The 22,171-nt window shown below is 38.1% G+C and overlaps 1 protein-coding gene across 4 annotated transcripts in view; it reads left to right on the top strand.

Moving 5' to 3' along the window:
- Positions 1-22,171, top strand: part of LOC102976602 (carotenoid-cleaving dioxygenase, mitochondrial) — a 50,984-nt gene that overhangs the window by 6,343 nt on the left and 22,470 nt on the right. For 3 of the 4 annotated variants that reach the window (XM_055091561.1, XM_024131296.3, XM_028501307.2), the window contains 3 exons: positions 4,610-4,814; positions 21,182-21,393; positions 21,582-21,697. In XM_055091561.1, coding sequence (XP_054947536.1) covers positions 4,610-4,814; positions 21,182-21,393; positions 21,582-21,697 — 533 coding nt within the window. The remainder of the gene's footprint in view (positions 1-4,609; positions 4,815-21,181; positions 21,394-21,581; positions 21,698-22,171) is intronic. The other variant, XM_028501309.2, reaches the window with a different exon arrangement.

Raw genomic sequence — 22,171 nt, 5'->3', positions numbered from 1 at the left:
CCACACATTCCCATTGTTCTTGAAACCTGCTTTATGGGAGGATGGCACCTGAAGAGGGAAAATAACAACTGCCCAGGCTGTTATATGTTTCTGATAAATATCAGGCTGCAGTCACTTGTGAACGTTTCCCTCATTAGGTTTGGATAATTAATTGCTGAGTCTTGCTGCTTTCTTTTGAGAAAGGGGCAGTATATAAAATATATTTTATAAATAAAAATATGCTGCCTCTGATTTAAGAATAAATGCTCAATTTCAGGGCTGCAAAAAAATAAAAAAAAATTCAATAATGTAGTGCTTGCTCTATGTAAGGCAATGTGTTAGGTAATGGGGTGGAGACAAAAACAAGACCCTGTACTCAGGAGTACTGGTAGTAGAAGTCATAAAGTATATTCATCTTTATCACACTAGGTGGAGTAAGACAAATGCCGTAAGAGAGCTAAAACATGCTGTGTGATTTCAGACTAAGGAGAATCAGTTCTTACTATATGAAATGGGAATATTTTGTTTATGAAGCTGGTGACATGGGCACTGCATCTTGAAGGACTCATCACCTTAAGTAGATGAGAAATATCCTAGGTGAAGACAGGTATATAGCTATGATGAGAAGAGACTGGAGAGTGGTCCAGTTTGGCTGGAAGACAAGGTATTAGTGAGAGGCATTAGTGGACAGGTAGGTTGGTGTGAGACTGTACAGTGCCTTCATCAATGCCTGGCCAAGTAGTTTAGACCTTATTTGGTAGACAGTGAGGGGTCATTAGTAAAGGTTTTATGGAGGAATATACAACACAATCAGATCTGTGCTTAGAAGATGAATTTACTAGCAGTGCTCCCTAATGCTTTTACGTTATAGCTCACATAGAAAATGATAATACTTTTACTGCATACTGGAGTAAATTGGATGGAATCTGGAACCCCATGAGCTGCTTAGAGATGGAGGTGATTGACATGGGGCCTCTGGCCATCCTAAGGGCTAAGAGGATCAAGAGGCCCACCAGTTAGGAAGCTCTGGCATAGATGATAGCTTCCCTATCTAGTTTCAATTAAGAGGCTGTGATAATATCCATCTAAGAGGTTGTGAGGACCTAAATTATGACAGTAGAAAGGACGTTACTGCTAGGCAAGAGAATATGAAGCATCAGTGCTTATGAGAACAGGTTCAGGCTGGAAGAAAAATTGGGGGAGCTGCTCAGGAGAGGTGGACTGGTAAAAATCTTTACAAAGGATTTGTCCCAGGCACACTTGCAAACTTCTGAGCCCTAGTAATTTATAATGGCTACCCTATATCATCCCCTTGTCCTCTTCCTGGCATTGTGTGGGTATAATCAGCAGAATTTAACCACTTATTGAATGTTAGGGGGACAGTGAAGGAAGACAAATTCAAGGCCCACAGAGATTTTGAAGCTAGGTTATTTAGCAGGTGGGAAAATTGATTTGGAAGGGGGAAAATGAAAAATTCTCCTTTGACATGTTGAGAGTCACCTGCAAGAAGTAATTGGTGAAAATCAGGGACTAGATGAGATTACCAAGGGAGAGTGCTGAGGTTAAAGAGTAAAGGTCCAAGGTCAGACTTTAGGAACACATTCATGAGGTGATAAGAAGAGGAACCAATAAAGGGAATTAACTTTTGGAAATTATCTATTATTATATTTAATTATGATGATGGACTTGAACAGGAAGTTTTATCTGCCTTTTATTCTCATTATCCACATTTTATCATTGAAAAATCTGAAGCTCAGAGTGATTACTAACTTGCCCAGGGTTGTTAGCTAGTAAGTAGGAAGCTGATATAAAACAAACAAAGAGGAAGCAGGAAAGTTAGAAAAGTGCAATGTCTCAGAAGCTAAGAATAGAAAGGGGTTTAAGGAGCTGTTGCCTACAATATCAAGCACTATGGAAAATGTGAAGAATATATAATAAACTGCCACCAGCATGCTATGGAGTACAGAACATATAAACATGTAAATGTTTTCTAAAATGTAAAATGTTTTAAGTTCATGAATCTCTATTCAGACAAATACCCAATCAGGGTATTCAGTTTACTTCTACTTAAGTAAGAGGAGTAAAAGATCTGACCTCAGGGAACTGATTTTAATCTAAGAGTGAATATAAGATAAATATGCATAATAATAATAAAAGTAGTAAGATAAATACCAGAGGGTTTCCTTTTCTAAGTTTTCAAAGCATCCTCTTTATACCTCTAATCTTGTGGCTTTCAAATTTTATTGTAGTATGCCTAAGAATACCTGCTTGCCCTACCTCAGAGATTCTGATTTATTAGGTCCAGAGTGGGGTCCATGAATCTGCACATTGGCAATAACACCAGCTATTTCTGTTACAAGTAGACCCCAGGCCAGATCGTGAGAAATAATGCTCAAACAAAACGCTGGCTATAGTATAAATGATCTACTTGTGTGTCTGTTTCCTAGGCAGTGAAACATCTGAGTTCTAACACTTTTTGTCACTCAGCAGTGCCTATCGCTTTGTTGAATAAATAAATAATTCAAAGAAAGAAGATATTACATCTTGTTGATTGGTCATTGAAAGCTACATAAATAATCATAGGTAACATTGTTTGAGGGACTTCCCTGGTGGCGAAGTGGTTGGGAATCTGCCTGCCAATGCAGCGGACACAGGTTCGATCCCTGGTCCGGGAAGACCCCAGATGCCATGGAGCAACTAAGCCCATGCATCACAACTACTGAGCTTGTGCTCTAGAGCCCGCAAGCCACAACTACTGAGCCCCTGTGCCACAATTACTGAAACCCACATGCCAAGAGCCTGTGCTCCGCAACAAGAGAAGCCACCGCAATGAGAAGCCCATGCACTGCAATGAAGAGTAGCCCCTGCTCACTGCAACTAGAGAAAGCCTGCACGCAGCAACGAAGACCCAATGCAGTCAAAAATAAATAAATAATAAATAAATAAATTTATAAAAAAAGACTCAAAAAATTGTTTGAATATTTACTATGTTCTAAAAATTGTATATAACCTAACTTGGTTATTATTTATAGCCTTACGAGCAATAAGGATTATTATTATTCCCATCTTAGAAGGAGGAAGCAGCACAGAGAGGTGGTCTTCCTCAAGGCTAATTATTTGGAAAATGGGAGGCCAAGATTTGAACCCAAGCATTCTAGAGGCAGTCAGAGCCTGGGCCCACACTCTTAAGTATTACACTATGCTGCCTCTTAAAGGAAATAGCATTTCAGATAGACTTTGAACAATAGATAAAATTTCCTTAGGGATAGATTAGTGGGAAGGACATTCAGGGTGAAAGTGAATTTTCTTTGGGAAATCAGGAAATAGTTGGGTTTGACCAAATTGTTACTTATAGGAAAGTGGAAGGACTCAAGTGCTCTAAACTCAATTTTTGAAAGAGTTGAAAGAAGTGGGATAATAGGTACGGTATTATAAAATGTTTTGCTAAAACAATAATGTCCCTATGTTTTAGTTAGGTTTTCTAGTTTAGACTTCATAGCTGTTAAAGTTTTATGAAATAAAATAAAGGACTATATTTTATAGTATCTAATTAATTATGTACTTGACCACCCCTCTGTGTTAGGAAATACTGCCTGTGAATACTGAATAAATATGAAATAAAGAGATAATTTTCAGCTCTCTATTATAAAATAATGACTTTTTTGTGGCTTTTGAATTTCAGGTAATTTCAGACCAGGTTTCACTGCATAATTTAATTTATGATACATTTTTCCTAGAAAATGCCATTTCTAGGAAATGCCATTTCATGTGTGTACCATTAAAATAGCAGAAATTAGGGGCTCCCCTGGTGGCGCAGTGGTTAAGAATCCGCCTGCCAATGCAGGAGACATGGGTTTGAGCCCCGGTCCAGGAAGATCCCACATGCCGCAGAGCGACTAAGCCCATGTGCCACAACTACTGAGCCTGCGCTCTAGAGCCCGCAAGCCACAACTACTGAAGCTCGCGTGCCTAGAGCCCGTGCTCCGCAACAAGAGAAGCCACCGCAATGAGAAGCCCACGCACTGCAACAAAGAGTAGTCCCCTCTCACCACAACTAGAGAAAGCCCGCGCGCAGCAACGACGACCCAACGCAGCCAAAAATAAATAAATAAAATAAAATAAAATAAAATAAAATAAAATAAAAAATAGCAGAAATTAAATTGCAGATCCTATTAAATTCTCATAAATCACTATGAAATCTTTGGGATCACATTCTGGTGTACCTAAAGTACTGAGGTCAATGTAATTATGATAATATTGAATGGTGGGTATTTTTTATTATAACAATGATGTGTAGCTATTAGTACATCTGTGCTTAGCATGTAGATTCAGTGTTGTGAAAAGACCAGCATTGTTCAACTATGAGAAATGACAATAGTGGTAACTAAAGTCCTGAGTTAATTCTTAGGCAGATTTGTACTGCAAGAACACAAAAAGGATTACTGTGGTTCAAAAATGGAGAACCAAAGAGTTGGTGGTCTGAGAATAAGGAAGGAGAGGAATTTGGGGACTATATTTGGTGTTAGGTTTATACTTCTCTTACCAGTAGATGAGATTATTGTCTATGGAGAAACAGGAATGTTCATAGAAGATTGGTAAAATTTTTGTGCTTTTGATTTCCTCTTCACAGTGTTGAAGAAGTACATGGAAAATACTCATCAGAAAAAAGTGATTTTCAGTAAGCGGAAGAGCCTTCCGTGTATTGCACCACTTCTAACCACGGTGGAGGAGACTCCGCAGATCATCTCTGCTCGAGTCCGGGGACATTTTCCTACGTGGCTCAATGGCTGTCTGCTTCGAATTGGACCTGGGAAGTTCGAGTATGGGAAGGATAAGTAAGCCTTGATTTTGGAGAACAATTTGGATTTCTTAGCATGGACTGGTTCTATGGAATATGCATTAATATCTGCTTCCTCTCTGAGGCTAACATTGCCATGCAATCCCTTTGATTACAGATGAGGAAACTATAGTCTACAGAAAAAAAATGGAGATTTAATTCTTTTTTAAAAGTTTTGGGGCTTCCCTGGTGGCGCAGTGGTTGAGAGTCCGCCTGCCGATGCAGGGGATACGGGTTCATGCCCCGGTCCGGGAGGATCCCACATGCCGCGGAGCGGCTGGGCCCGTGAGCCATGGCCGCTGAGCCTGCGCGTCCGGAGCCTGTGCTCCGCAAAGGGAGAGGCCACAACAGTGAGAGGCCCGCGTACCGCAAAAAAAAAAAAAAAAAAAAAAAGTTTTGACTTTTCTGCTTTGCAGAATATTGTAAATTTTAAGTCATCTGAAAGTTTATGCTAAAAGAGAAGTGTCAGGAACTAGCTATCGGACTGGCAAGCTCTATTTCATCACAAGTTCCTGAAGGAAGGGGCAATGTCTTCACCTCATACCACTCCCTTACCCAGTACTCCCCAGATACAATGGCTCTTTCAGTTCCTCAAACCAGGCATGTTTATTTTTGCTCAGGGTCTTGGCATTGGCTTGCTCATCTCTCTTCCCAAGTCTGATTCTTGTCATTCAGATATGAGCTCAAATTTCACATCCTTTGAGCCTTCCCTGATCTCCCAATCTAAAAATGCTACTATTTTTTATATTACCTATTTTAATTCTCTGCATTATCAATATCCAGTATATTTTTGTTTGTTTATTTATTTGTTAGCTGTGTTTCCTCACTAGATGGCAGTTCCATGATGGTGGGGACGTTTTCTTGTTCAACCCATATCCCCAATATCTAGGATAGTGCCCTGTACTTAAATAGCACTCAATAAATATATGTAAATAATTGAAAAAACCCAATAACTCTTTAGTGAATTTTTTCTCTGTGTGTCTACTAGGGACATGAAGTGATGTTAAGAAACCACTATGGTCAGGAAGAAATCTACTTTGCTTTAAACATTTAAAAATATTTGAAACTTTTTTTCATTGTGAAAGTTTTTACCTGTATAAAACTTTTTGACATATAGAACAGAGTGTGGAAAAAGTGTGTACCATATCCTCTGTTAGCACTTTGGTGTATTTCCTGCTAATCTCTATAGATTTGCTTTAAATAATCACAATCATATGTAGAATTTTTTTTAGTGAAGTATAATTGACATATAACATTATACTAGTTTCAGGTGTACAAATGATTCAATATTTGTGTGTATTGTGAAATGATCATCACAATAATTCTAGTTAACATTCATCACCATACATAGTTACAAAATTGTTTTTCTTTTGATGAGGACTTTTAAGATTTACTTTCAGCAACTTTCAAATATGCAATAAGTATTATTAACTATAGTCACCATGCTGTACATTACATCCCTTATTTATTTTATAACTGGAACTTTGTACCTTTTCATCCCCTTCACCTCTTGCAATCACCAATCTATTCTCTGTATCTATGAGCTTGTTTTTCTTTTTCTTTTCTTTTTTTTTTTTAAGATTCTACATATAAGTGAGATCATATGGTATTTGTCTTTCTCTGTCTGGCTTATTTCACTTAGCATAATGCCCTCAAGCTCTACTCATGTTGCAAATGGCAACATTTCTTTCTTTTTTATGGCTGAGTAGTATTCCATTGTGTATATAGATGCCACAACTTCTTTATCCAGTCATCTGTCCATGGGCACTTAGGTTGTTTCCATATCTCAGCTACTGTAAATAATGCTGCAATAAACATGAGGGTGTATATATCTTTTTGAGTTAGTGTTTTTGATTTCTTTGGATAAATATCCAGAAGTGGAATTGCTGGATCATATGGTAGTTCTATTTTTAATTTTTTTTTTTTTTTTTTTTGTGGTATGCGGGCCTCTCACTATTGTGGCCTCTCCCGTAGCAGAGCACAGGCTCCGGACGCACAAGCTCAGCCGCCATGGCTCACAGGCTCAGCCGCTCCGTGGCATGTGGGATCTTCCCGGACCGGGACACTAACCCATGTCCCCTGCATCAGGAGGCGGACTCTCAACCACTGCGCCACCAGGGAAGCCCTTTAATTTTTTGAAGAACCTCCATACAGGTTTCCGTAGTGGCTGTACTACTTTACTTTTTCACCAACAGTGCGTGAGTGTTCTCTTTTCTGCACATCCTCCCCAACACTTGTTATTTCTTGTCTTTTCAATAATAGCCATTCTAACAGGTGTAGGGTGGTATGTCATTGTGGTTTTGATTTGCATACGCCTGATGACTAGTGATGCAGAGCATCTGTTCATGTACCTGTTGACCCCCTGTATGTCTTTTTTTGGAAAATGTCTATACAGATCTTCAGCCCATTTTAAAACCAGGTTTATGTTTTTTTGCTATTGAGTGTATGAGTTCTTTATATATTTTAGATATTAACTGAATTATTTTGCCCTCATTTAAAAAAATTTCATACTGTCATAAGCCTTTTTATCTGTGTTGCTACAAAATCTGAATGACTATTACTTTTAATGGCTGGATGATATTCCAGAAATCACTGCCCTTTAAAAAATATGATAAAATACACATTACATAAAATTTGCCATCTAAAATTTGCCAACTATTTTTGAGCGTACATTCATTAGCATTAAGTACATTCACACTGATGTACTATCATCACCACCGTCCATCTACTTTTCATCTTGCAAAATTGAAACTCTGTACCCATTAAACAGTAACTGTCCATTCTCCCCTTCCCCAAGCTCCTGGCAACCACCTAATTGTACCTTCTATTAGTTATATCATTCCTATGGGCCTGGTGGGGATCTGATTACAGTCCTACTGTGCTTCTCCAGCTGTTGTTAGAAACAGATCAAGAATTAGGGACATGTTTAAGATATATTTCTTAATAACCCAGATATTTTAATTTGCTGAACCTGTTGCATCTTGTCTGTACTGAATATTAGACTTTTAAAATGCCACTGCTAGAAGGAAACAAAATGCAATGTTCTTCCACCACCTTACCCCACCCCAAATGCAAGAAGCCCTTAAGAAGTTACTTTAAATGCTTAGGGTAATGGCTGGGGGGCTGGGAAGGTAGGGGACTGATTTGGAGGTAGAAAAAAAGAAAATGACTCAACTGACCTATGGACACCCCCCTTAGCCCTAACAGAGAAGCTCTACTTTTCCCTATTTTAATCTGGATTTCATGAAAATTATAATTTGAAAAAAGACTATGAAGCAAAAAGGAAGAGGAGGGGGAAAAGAAAAATAAAACTACTAGTCCACTTCCCAGAGGGTAACAGCCTCTTACAAAAAGCACATGGTATTTCATCTGCTACAGGAGCAGCTTTAGTCAATTGTAAAACCAAGTAGCAGAGCTACTCAGGGCCTGTGATTGCACCACAGGCCTCTTTTAAGATAAAGATCTTTGTGGGGGAAGGAAAATGGGTGGTGTGGTTGGTCCTCATAAGTGTCTACTTTGTCCTTCAAGTCAATTTTTTTTTCAGAGCCAGCAGTAGGCATTTATAGCAAGAACAAGGTCTTGCCTGCCTCTTGGGTTAGAAGTACAGGTATCTTCAAGTTGAAGAGAAGACAAATTGAGGCTTAGTTTAGTGGTTTGGCTCCCAACTTAGATTTACTTATTTATTTTCATGGGAGACTTTTCTTTTTTATTTCTAAAAGGCATCATCAGTTATTTTTGTTATCATAATATACAACTTTCTCTTTTGTGGACCCCTAAGTCTCATTCATATCTTTCATGTCTTTTCAATAGAATTCAATTGCAAACATATGGGGGGCATTTCTTTTTTTTTAACTTTTTATTTTATATTGGAATGTAGTTGATTAACAATGTTGTGATAGTGATAGTTTCAGGTGTACAGCAAAGTGATTCAGTTATACATATACATGTATCTATTCTTTTTCAAATTCTTTTCCCATTTAGGTTGTTGCATAATATTGAGGAGAGTTCCCTGTGCTATACAGTAGGTCCTTGTTGGTTATCCATTTTTTGTGTTAGTTTCAGGTGTACAGCAAAGTGATTCAGTTATACATATACATGTATCTATTCTTTTTCAAATTCTTTTCCCATTTAGGTTGTTGCATAATATTGAGGAGAGTTCCCTGTGCTATACAGTAGGTCCTTGTTGGTTATCCATTTTAAATATAGCAGTGTGTACATGTCAATCCCAAACTCCCTAACTGCCCCACTTGCCCACCCTTCCCCCCTGGTAACCATAAGTTCATTCTCTAAGTCTGTGAGTCTCTTTCTGTTTTCTCAATAAGTTCATTTGTTTTTAGATTCCGCATATAAGTGATATCATACGATGTTTCTCTTTCTCTGTCTGACTTACTTCACTCAGTATGACAATCTTTAGGTCTGTCCACGTTGCTGCAAATGGCATTATTTCATTCTTTTTAATGGCTGAATAATATTCCATTGTATATATGTACCACATCTTCTCTATCCATTCCTCTGTCAATGGACATTTAGGTTGCCTCCATATCTTGGCTATTGTAAACAGTGCTGCAATGAACATTGGAGTGCATGTATCCTTTTGGACCATGTTTTTCTCCAGATATATGCCCAGGAGTGGTATTGCAAGATCATATGGTAGCTCTATTTTTAGTTTTTTAAGGAACCTCCATACTGTTCTCCATAGTGTCTGAACCAGTTTATATTCCCACCAACAGTGTAGGAGGTTTCCCTTTTCTCTATATCCTCTCCAGCATTTGTTGTTTGTAGGCTTTTTGATGATAGCCATTTTGACTGGTGTGAGGTGATATCTCAGTGTAGTTTTTATTTGCATTTCTCTAATAATTAGCGATGTTGAACATCTTTTAATGTGCCTTTTGGCCATCTATATGTCTTCTTTGGAGAAAAGTCTATTTAGGTCTTCTGCACATTTTTTGATTGGGTTATTTGTTTTGATGATATAAGCTGCATGAGCTATTTGTAAATTTTGGAGACTAATCCCTTGTCGAGCACATCATTTGCAAATATTTTCTCCCAATCTGTGGGTTGTCCTTTTGTTTTGTTTATGGTGTCCTTTGCTGTGCAAAAACTTTTGAGTTTAATTAGGTCCTATTTGTTTATTTTTGTTTTTATTTCCATTACTCTGGGAGAGGGATCGAAAAAAAATATTGCTGTGATTTATGTCAGAGAGTGTTCTGCCTGTGTTTTCCTCTAAGAGTTTTATAATGTACAGTCTCGCATTTGGTTCTTTAATCCATTTTGAGCTTATTTTTGTGTATGGTGTTAAAGAATGTTCTAATTTCATTTTTTACGTATAGCTGTCCAGTTTTCCCAGCACCATTTGTTGAAGAGACTGTCTTTCCAGCATTGTATAGTCTTGCCTCCTTTGTTGTAGATTAATTGACCATAGGTGAGTGGATTTATTTCTGAGCTTTCTATCCTGTTCCATTGATCTATATTTCTATTTTTGTGCCAGTACCGTACTGTTTTGATGACTATAGCTTTGCAGTATAGTCTGAAGCCAGGAAGCCTGATTTCTCCAGCTCCATTTTTCTTTCTCAGGATTTTTCAGGGTCTTTGGCTATTCAGGGTCTTTGGTGTCTCCATACAAATTTTAAGATTTTTTGTTCTAGTTCTGTGAAAAATGCTATTGGTAATTTGATAGGGATTGCATTGAATCTGTAGACTGCCTTGAGCAGTATAGTCATTTTCACAGTATTGATTCTTCTAATCCAAGAACATTGTATATCTTTCCATCTGTTTGTGTCATCTTTGATTTCTTTCATCAGCGTCTTATAGTTTTCAGAGTACAGGTCTTTTGTCTCCTTAGGTAGATTTATATCTAGGTATTTTGTTCTTTTTGATGCAATGGTAAATGGGATTATTTCCTTAATTTCTCTTTCTGGTCTTTTGTTGTTAGTGTATAGAAATGCAAGAGATTTCTGTGTATTAATTTTATAACCTGCAACTTTACCAAATTCATTGATGAGCTCTAATATTTTTCTGGTGACATCTTTAGGATTTTCTATGTATAGTATCATGTCATCTGCAAACAGTGACAGTTTAACTTCTTCTTTTGCAATTTGGATTCCTTTTATTTCTTTTTCTTCTCTGATTGCCGTGGCTAGGACTTCCAAAACTATGTTGAATAAAAGTGGCGAGAGTGGACATCCTTGTCTTATTCCTGATCTTAGAGGAAATGCCTTCAGCTTTTCACCATTGAGTATGATGTTAGCTGTAGGTTTGTCATATATGGCCATTATTATGTTGAGGTATGTTCCCTCTATGCCCACTTTGTGAAGAGTTTTTATCATAAATCGGTGCTGAATTTTGTCAAAAGCTTTTCCTGCATCTATTGAAATGATCATATGGTTTTTATTCTTCAGTTTGTTGATGTGGAGTATCATATTGACTGATTTGCATATACTGAAGAATCCTTGCATCCTTGGGATAAATCCCACTTGATCATGGTGTATGATCCCTTTAATGTGTTGTTGGATTCTGTTTGCTAGTATTTTGTTGAGAATTTTTGCGTCTTATGTTCATCAGTGATATTGGCCTGTAATTTTCTTGTTTTGTGGTATCTTTGTCTGGTTTTGGTATCAGGGTGATGGTAGACTCATAGAATGAGTTTGGGAGCTCTCCTTCCTCTGCAATTTTTTGGAAGAGTTTCAGAAAGATAGGTGTTAGCTCTTCTCTAAATGTTTGGTAGAATTTCTGAAGCCATCAGGCCTCAACTTTTGTTTGTTGGGAGTTTTTAAATCACAATTTCAACTTCAGTGCTTGTGATTGGCCTGTTCATATTTTCTATTTCTTCCTGGTTCTAGGACTTCCAAAACTATGTTGAATAAAAGTGGCGAGAGTGGACATCCTTGTTTTATTCCTGATCTTAGAGGAAATGCCTTCAGCTTTTCACCATTGAGTATGATGTTAGCTGTAGGTTTGTCATATATGGCCATTATTATGTTGAGGTATGTTCCCTCTATGCCCACTTTGTGAAGAGTTTTTATCATAAATCGGTGCTGAATTTTGTCAAAAGCTTTTCCTGCATCTATTGAAATGATCATATGGTTTTTATTCTTCAGTTTGTTGATGTGGAGTATCATATTGACTGATTTGCATATACTGAAGAATCCTTGCATCCTTGGGATAAATCCCACTTGATCATGGTGTATGATCCCTTTAATGTGTTGTTGGATTCTGTTTGCTAGTATTTTGTTGAGAATTTTTGCGTCTTATGTTCATCAGTGATATTGGCCTGTAATTTTCTTGTTTTGTGGTATCTTTGTCTGGTTTTGGTATCAGGGTGATGGTAGACTCATAGAATGAGTTTGGGAGCTCTCCTTCCTCTGCAATTTTTTGGAAGAGTTTCAGAAAGATAGGTGTTAGCTCTTCTCTAAATGTTTGGTAGAATTTCTGAAGCCATCAGGCCTCAACTTTTGTTTGTTGGGAGTTTTTAAATCACAATTTCAACTTCAGTGCTTGTGATTGGCCTGTTCATATTTTCTATTTCTTCCTGGTTCAGTCTTGGGATAATGTACCTTTCTAAGAATTTGCCCATTTCTTCCAGGTTGTCCATTTATTGGTATACAGTTGTTTGTAGTAGTTTCTTATGATCCTTTGTATTTCTGTGGTGTCAGTTGTAACTTTTCCTTTTCCATTTCTAATTTTATTGATTTGAATCCCCTCACTTTTTTCTTGTTGAGTCTGGCTAAAGGTTTATCAATTTTGTTACTTTTCAAAGTACCAGCTTTTAGTTTCATTGATCTTTGCTATTGTTTTCTTCATTTTTATTTCATTTATTTCTGCTCTGATCTTTATGATTTCTTTCCTTCTATGAACTTAGGTTTTGTTTGTTCTTCTTTCTCTAGTTCCTTTAGATGTAAGGTTAGGTTGTTTATCTGGGATTTTTCTTGTTTCTTGAGGTAAGATTGTATTGCTATAAACTTCCCTCTTAGTACTGCAGGATTGGTTGGAGCATTTAAATCACTTACATTTAAAAAAATTTAATTTATTTTTGGCTGTGTTGGGTCTTCGTTGCTGTGTGTGGGCTTTCTCTATTTGCGGCGAGTGGGGGCTACTCTTTGTTGCGGTGCGCGGGCTTCTCATTGCAGTGGCTTCTCTTGTTGCGGAGCATGGGCTGTAGGCTTGCGGGCTTCAGTAGTTGCAGCACATGTACTCAGTAGTTGTGGCACACAGGCCCTAGAGCGCACGGGCTTCAGTAGTTGTGGTGCGCAGACTCAGTAGTTGTGGCTCATGGGCTGTAGAGCACAGGCTCAGTAGTTGTGGGGCATGGGATTAGTTGCTCTGAGGCATGTGGGATCTTCCCAGACCACATCCCCTGCATTGGCAGGTGGATTCTTAACCACTGCACCACCAGGGAAGTTCCTTAATTCATTTACATTTAAGGTAATTATTGATATGTATGTTCCTATTGCCATTTTCTTAATTGTTTTAGGTTTGTTTTGTAAGTCTTTTTTCTTTTCTTCTTCTTTTGTTCTCTTCTTTTGTGTTTTTTTTTTTTTTTTGCAGTATGCGGGCCTCTCACTGTTGTGGCCTCTCCCGTTGCGGAGCACAGGCTCCGGACGCACAGGCCCAGCGGCCATGGCTCACGGGCCCAGCCGCTCCGTGGCATGTGGGATCTTCCCGGATCGGAGCATGAACCCATGTCCCCTGCATCGGCAGGCGGATTCTCAACCACTGCGCCACCAGGGAAGCCCCTTCTTTTGTGGTTTGATGACCATCTTTAGTATTATGTTTGGGTTGCTTTTTCTTTTGTGTGTGTCTGTCTATTGTAGTTTTGGGGCTTGCTGTTTCCATGAGGTTTTGATATAGCAGTCTATATGTGTACAAGGTTATTTTAAGTTTCTGGTCTCTGCCCTGCCTAGAGGAGTTCCTTTAGCATTTGTTGCAAAGCTGGTCTAGTGGTGCTGAATTCTCTTGGCTAATGGTGGCCTTCAGGAGGGCTCACACCAATGAGTACTTCCCAGAACTGCTGCTGCCAGTATCTTTGTCCCCACAGTGAGCCACAGCTGTCCCCTGCCTCTGCAAGAGACCCTCCAATACTAGTAGGTAGTCTGGCCCAGTCTCTTATGGGGTCACTGCTTGTTCTCCTGGGTCCTGGTGAGCAGAAGACTTTGTGTGTGCCCTCCAAGAGTGGAGTTTCTATTTCCCCCATTCATGTGGAAGTCCTGCAATCAAATCCTGCTGGCCTTCAAAGCTGGACTTTCTGGGGACTCCTCCTCCTATTGCTGGAACCCCAGGTTGGGAAGCCCAATGCAGGGCTCAGAACCTTCACTCAGTGGGAGAACTTCTGTGGTATAATTGCTTTCCAGTCTGTGGGTTGCCCACCCAGCAGGTATGGGATTTGATACTATTGCAATTGCACCCCTCCTACCCTCTCACTGTGGCCTCTACTTTGTCTTTGGATGTAGGGTATCCTTTTTGTAGGTTCCAGTATTTTTCCATCGATGGTTGCTCAGCAGTTAGTTGTGATTCCAGTGCTCTTGCAAGAAGGGGTGAATGCATGTCCTTCTACTCCGCCATCTTCGAGATCCCAAATTAGATTTAAAGGGAGAGGTAGAGACCTGAAGTCAATGTGACTCTTAACCTGTGGACAAGAATAGCCCCACTTGGTTGTGAATCTCTGATCTCTTTGTTAGATGCCACTTAACAGATCAACATACAGACATAGTAGTGACATGACAAAGGTCTTTCTTTAATTAAAAACTTTTTATCAATGATTGCATTGAAGGCATGCTTATCAGTTTTTAAAATCATATGAATCTGGGCAGAATAGTAAATATCCTCAGCACTTTACTATTTACCACTCTTCTGGAATGACTTCAGGATCCATGATGAAGACACTCCAGCCTTGCGATTCCTTGACCGTCCCCACTGCAATGATTGTCCCCCTCTGTGCCACTTCACTAAGGCCACGTACTGAGGCCACATCCTGCATCTTATTCCACAGAATTGCCCTACCCCTGAAATCGTGAACTCTGAAACTCCACTCGGTGCTCAAAGCCCCAATTTCCACACTCCTTCATTCCCATGAAACTTATTTTCAATCGCATCAACTTCTCTTCTCCTTACTCTTCTCCATCTTCTCAGTTTATCAGCTTTCATTTAGTTTCTTCTCTCAGGTGCAGATTCCACGATCAGTCCCTTCAAGTACACTCTCATCACCATCCTCACTTCCTTTGCCTTGGCGATCTCTGCCTCTCCTCTGACCATTTCTGGTCCTACATTAGCCTATTTCTGGTTTCCTCCACTCAGGGCCCAGGCCTGCTGAGCACTTCTAGAGGAAACACAGAACCTTGCGGATGGATTCAATTACAAAATTATGATTTCCAGCCCCAGCTGAGTCCTTGGTGCTGCCAGGAAATCTTTAGCTCTTTCCAGCTTCCCACAGGGTCCCTTTCCTGAAGCCTCCGTCACTCTCCCTGTCCCTTTCACTCTCAACAGGCATTCCTGCCTACTTTATAATGGATAGAGGGGCAGTTGGATTTGAGCTCCGTCAGCTGCCGTCCTCCCCACCTCCCCGTCTCCCCACAGAGGTACCTACTCCTGCCTCTCATCATCGTCAGAGGAAGCAGCCCTCTTCCCTCCTCATTAGTGCTCCTCCCCTTGTATCTGCTTCTCCTTCACGAACCCCTCATCTCAGCCTGCAAATGTCCTCTCATCCTAAAAATCCCTCATTCCTTCCCACCTTCCTCTCCAGCAAATACCCTCTCTCCTCCTCTCAGCATTTCTGTTTTCCTGCTTACTGAGGTCTTCTCAGTTCACTGCCATCTGACTTTTCACCCCACCATGCTACGCTATCAGTTCTCAAAAAGGTCACCAAAGCCTGTTAAATGTTAAATGAAATGGGTTTTCCAGTCCTCAACCTGACTTTTCTATAGCATTTGACCTTTTTGACCACCCATCTTAGCATTCTCTGGTCCTGGATTCCCACATAACACTTTCTCTTGATTCTTCTTCTGTCTCTCATTGCATGTTCTAAAATAATTTTTTTTGCTGCTTACTTTACTGCCCCTTTAATGTTGATATACCGCAGCCTCTGACCCGAGCATTCCCTCCTTTTCTCTCATTGTGTTTTCTTTGCTATAGTAGAAATAATACATTCTTTAGAGTAAGATGGGGTGGGTTCAGATTTCATTTTCACCACTTATCAGCACTATGATCTTGAGCAAGTTTTTCCCACATGAAAAATGGGGCTAATAAAATCGATTTTAATGACTGGATATGATGATTAAAGGAGATAATGCATACAAAGAGCTTCATTCAGTGGCTGACAGGGATGGGCACTCAGTTCATTTTCATTCTCTTCTTTCCCTCAGTGCCCCCTCTCCCCACTCCCTTTCCTGCCAAACAACTCCTTATGGCTCACCTTACTTTTGGGGGTGCTGTAGACCCCAGGATTTGGAGTCAGCACTGGGTTGAAATCCTTGTTCTGCCACTTACCAGCCCTGTGACCCCGGGCTTGTTGTTGCTCTGAACCGTGGTTTCCACATCTGTAATATGGTAATAGTAGTTCCACAACTCTAATCAATGTGAAGGGGGGGATAAATATTTACATATTTAACCCTTGAACAACTTGGGGGTTAGGGGCGCCAGCCCTCCGCATAGTGGGAAAACTTCATATAACTTATAGTCAGCCCTTTATACCCATGGTTGCTTCACATATGTGGTTCTGCATCAACCAACTGCAGATCATGTAGTACCACAGTATTTACTACTGAAAAAATCTGTGTATTAGTGGACCCATGCAGTTCAAACTCATGTTGTTCAAGGGTCAACTTTATACACACACCATATATATATATATGTATGAAAAGATGTGGTGAAGTGCCTAGCACAGTACCTGGCATGTAGTAAGTGCTCAGTAGATGGTGTTATTATCCCATTTGCACCTATGGCTATGTCTGTCACACAGAGATGCTCTCAAATATCTCTCTCCCACCCCACATCCATCTCTTGTGCTCTAGACCTGTATTTTCCCAACTGGCTGTGGAACATCTCTACCCTGATGTTTTGCAAATGGCTCAGACTCTTGTTCAAAACTGAACTGTTTGCTTTTCCCCAATACTTGCTCTTCATGTAGTCTCTGTCTCAGTTAAAGCATCACCATCCATTCAGGTGTGACTTTTTGGACTCTCTCTTTTTGTCACTGCCTACCTCCTGGCAGTCATCTCTGACTTATTTTTGCTATTTGTTCCTTTCTAACTGTACTGCTTCAGTTTAGTCTCTTATGTTTTCCCACTTGTATTATTGCCTGAATGCTCCTCTTTCTGTCCCATATTCTACTCTGTGTCCAGAGTGACCTTCTTAAGATATGAGTCTCACAGTTTCACTTTCCTGTTCTAAAACTTCATGCTTTCCTGTTGAAGTTCTTTAAGCCTTAAATTTAAGTGCTGGTAGGTCTTGTGCTGACCTGTTTCTCCATCATCATCGCCTGCCACTGACGGCTCTGTCTACACACTAATTTGTTTACTGGCTATTCCTCCAAGATACCATATGCCTTCAAGCTCTTCCTTTTTTTTTTTTATTACCTCTCACTAGGATACCCTTCTACTCTTCTCCAGTTGGCAAACATCCTTAAAGAACCAGCCAGATGTCTTCTTTCCTCTTGATCTTTCCCTGATAACCTCATCCTTCCATCCTGTTGCTCCTGTGCAGAGATAACGTTTTTTAACTCTTCTCCATTGTTGCAGTAATCATTTTGTATTATAGTTATTTACATGCCTGTAATTGCTGGGCTTGGACAATGCCTGTCAGATAGTAGGGACTCAAAAAATATTGGTTGATTTCAATAAATGAATGCATAGAATGACAGGGTCTAGAAGGATCTTGTGAGATGGAATCTAACAAGTTAAAATTTATTAAAGGTAAATATGGATCAAGAAAACCAGTTATTACAAGAATGAAGATGGAAGAGATTGGTTTAACAGCAGAATGTGTTAAAAATTAGGGGTTTTGCTTGACAGCTCAGTGCAAGTCAGCAATTTGAGGTGGTAACAAATAAAAACAGGAAAGAAAGAAAAGAATATGAAATATCTTAAATGAGGAAGCTGAGTGTCTGAGTTTATACATAGAGTATTGTGTTTGGCTCTAAATATCATGATTTTATTGGGATTTAGACCAGAATAACAATAATTATTGAAACTATTTTGTTTTTAATGTTTTTTGATAAAAATTACCAAAATAGAGTGAGAAACCACTAGCTAACGTTATCAAGGAAAAAGGTAGAAAGCAATGACAATGAAGGAATTCCCTGGTGGTCCAGTGGTTAGGACTCTGCACTTCCATCGCAGGGGACACGGGTTTGATCCCTGGTCAGGGAACTAAGTTCCCACAAGCCGCATGGTGTGACCAAAAAAAAAAAAAAAAGAAAAATAGAATAGAAAAAAAAAAGAAAAGAAGAAAAGAAAGAAATGACAATGAAAAAGAAGCCATTGAAACAGATAAAAAATTATAGAAGATTTTGTGGACCTCTATGCAAATACATTTGAAAACCTCAAGGAAATGGATAATTCCTTGAGGAAATACAGATTACCAAAATTGATAGAGGTAGAAAGTTTAAACAGACCAATTTCTGTGGAAGAAAACAAGAAACTTATTGTGAAACTGCTTCTTAAAAAAAGCACTAGGCCCAGATTATTTCACAGGGAAATTCTACCAAACCTTCAAATATCAGATAGTTTCAGTGCTCTATAGATTATTTTAAAGAATTGAAAATGAAGGGAAGTTTCCCACTTCTTTTTATGAAGCAAGTATAATATTGATATCTACACATGATAAAGTTGTTACAAAAAAGACGACAATTATTCTTAATATTTATGAATATCCATAAAAAAGTATAAAATATATAATACTAATATAATACTAATAAATATTTTCTTAACAAACAGAATCCAACACTACATTAAACATATAATTCACTATGATCAAGTAGGATTAATTCCAAGAATGCAAGATAGGTTCATTATTTGGAAATCCATTACTGTCATATACCATATTAATAGATCTCAAGAAAAATAATCATAGTCATAATCATAATCTTCTCCATAAATGCTAATAAAATGTTTGTCAAAATTCAACATCCATTCCTCATAAAAATACTCAAGATAGTAGGACTTGATGGATACTTTCTTAACACGATTTTGTACATGTAGATATATACACACATACATACATATTTATATATACATATATTTATATATGTGAGTATATGTGTGTGTATATATACATATATAAGTATATATACATGTATATATCTACACACAGATATAAATTAATATATTTTCATTTTAGTCCTAAAACCAGTAATAGTAATTGGGAAACATTACAAGTTTTTTTCTAAAGCAGAAACAAGGAAAGGATGGCTACTTCTATTTAACCAGATGTAGCCAATATAATTAGACTAAAGAAATTAATTAGAGGCACACGGATTAGTAAAGTAAACCTGGAAAGCTGCAAAGAATTAATGACAAAATAACACAAACAAATAAAAGGTGAGGTAACAGGATGTAAAATTAACATACTGAAATCACTAGCTTTCATATACACAAATAATAACCAGTTAGGGGGCATAATGGTAGGAACAAACCTCATTTAAAATAGCAGCGAAGAAGAGTAAATGCTTAGAAATGAGTTTAACAAGAAATGTGCAAACTTTCAAACACTCCTAAAAGACACAATTAAATAGAAAGATCCTCTGTTTTTGAATAGGATGTATGATTCAACATCACAAACATGTCAGTTCTCTCTAAGTTAATTTTTAAATTTAATACAATCTTAATAAAAATTCCAGTTTTTAAAGGAAGTTAGACAAATGAATGCTAAAGTTCATGTGGAAAAATAAATATGCGAGAATAGTCACGAAAACACTAAAAAAGAAAATTCTCAGAGAGGGGTGGGGACTAGCCCTATCAGATGTTAAAATATACAATAAAGACTCTATAATTAAAACATTGTGACATTGATGCATGAATGGACAAATAGACAAATGATACAGAATAAAAAGCCCAGAAATGGACCCAAGAACTTACGGAAATTGAGTTTATAAACTCAATAAAATTGAGGGAGAAAGCAGTTTAAACATCCTCTCATATCAAAAATGATAAAATTATAAAGATGTCATCTCAAATCACTGCATAAAGAGGGCCTTAAAAAATAACCTTTATTTCCTGCAGTTTAAAAAAAATTGTGGTTAAAAAACACATAAAATTTGCCAACTCAACCATATTTAAATGTACAGGTTAGTGTTGTGAAACAGATCTCCAGAACTTTTTCATCTTGAGAAACTGAAACTCTATACTCATTAAACAATAGCTCTCCATTTCCCCCTCCCCTGACCCCCTGGTAACCACCATTCTACTTCCAGTTTCTGTGAATTTGACTACTTTAGATATCTCATGTAAGTGCTATCATATAGTATTTGTCTTTTGTGACTGGCTTATTTCATTTAGATGGTGTCCTTAAGGTTTATCCATGTTATAGCATGTGACAGAATTTCTTTCCTTTTTAAGGCTGTATAATATTCTGTTGTATGTTAAATTTTTTTTATCCCATTCTTCAGCTGATGGATGCTTGGGTTGTTTCCACCTGTTGGTTACTGTAAATAATGCTGCTGTAAGATGGGTGTACAAATATCTCTTTGAATCCCTGCTTTCAAGACCGTAGCCTTTGAAGACAAGCCTTTAAGAGAAGACCAAGCCTTTTAGCTTGTTATTCATGCTGAAGACATTAAGCATTCAATCTGTCAAGCATACGAGAGAAAAGACTAAATAATGTTAAACCCTTTTAAACGCAAAGCACAAACTTTACCTTACAGTGTTTTGATGTTCCATCATTTCTATAGTGTAATTATATGGACAAAAATGATTATCCAGTAAGGACAGTCATCTTACTTGCTTACTTTAGCATAGTTTTGATAAATTTGAAAAAATTATAAATAAATAGAAAATGTAATATGTATAAGATATGAAGATAACTATCTCTAAAAGTTTTGGAATCCATTTTAATTTGAGAAATGTCAAGCATTCCATATGCTGATATATTGGCTATAGGTTAAAGACAGAATTATCTTAGGCGTCACCAGCTTAGGGTTTTTCTTTAGCCCTCTGATGTGTGAGCTTTTTGATAAAGGGTAAAGGTCAAGAGAATGTAAGTTGCTCTTTCATTGTTGTATTCCAGGATATACTCAAAAGCTATCAACCCTTAATTTCAAGTTCTTTGAGCAGGTTCTGCTGGGAACCCATTTCCTTATTTCTGTATTTGAAATCTCTCATTTTGACCCCATGTTTATCTTCCTAATATTTATTTTTCTATTTTTGCTCCTGTTTAAAGGTACAATCACTGGTTTGATGGAATGGCTTTACTTCACCAGTTCAAGGTGGAGAAGGGCACAGTGACATACAGGAGCAAGTTTCTACAGAGTGATACATATAAGGCCAACAGTGTTCATGATCGAATTGTGATCTCAGAATTTGGCACATTGGCTCTCCCTGATCCATGCAAGAATGTTTTTGAACGTTTCATGTCAAAATTTGAACCGCCTGGTAAGCAGCCCTTAATATGCTCAGAATTTGCAGGGGATAGTGATGATTCTTTAAATTATTATGATATATGTCAAGCTATATAAATATGAATATTGAAATATATATATTTTTGAGATGAGAGGATGTTTAAACTGCTTTCTCCCTTGAGAAAGTTGTGGTGTTTAAATAACTCTGGGGTTTGATTTCAGCAATTACTGACAACACCAATGTCAACTATGTGCAGTACAAGGGAGATTACTACATTAGTACGGAAAACAACTTCATGAATAAAGTGGACATTGAAACCCTGGAAAAAACAGAAAAGGTAAATTATAGGTGAAAAATGAATATAATAAACCCTAAAATTTCTCTCATTCAAAATACTTTTTAGAGTAGCTAATACCTGAAGAAAAAATTGGATCCTTAAACAAAATCAAAGTTACCCACTGATTCACGTCATTGTGTACCCTCTGTCCTGGTTAGAATGGCCTGTGGGGTTGGGGTTTTCCTTAAAGATAGTTCTAGACTTCTTCTTCCTTAGTCCTAATGTCTGAAGGCTAGGGTGAAGGAGAAATAGAGTAGTACAGACTTATTTTCTTTAATCTTTTTTTTAAACATCTTTATTGGAGTATAATTGTTTTCCAATGTTGTTTTAGTTTCTGCTGTATAACACAGTGAATCAGCTATATGCATATGTATATCCCCATATCCCCTCCCTCTTGCGTCTCCCTCCCACCCTCCCTATCCCACCCCTCTAGGTGGTTGCAAAGCACCAAGCTGATCTCCCTGTGCTATGCAG

Source organism: Physeter macrocephalus, chromosome 16 (assembly GCF_002837175.3).
Source record: "Physeter macrocephalus isolate SW-GA chromosome 16, ASM283717v5, whole genome shotgun sequence".
Taxonomy (NCBI): domain Eukaryota; kingdom Metazoa; phylum Chordata; class Mammalia; order Artiodactyla; family Physeteridae; genus Physeter; species Physeter macrocephalus.
This window is presented reverse-complemented; position numbering and strand designations above follow the sequence as displayed.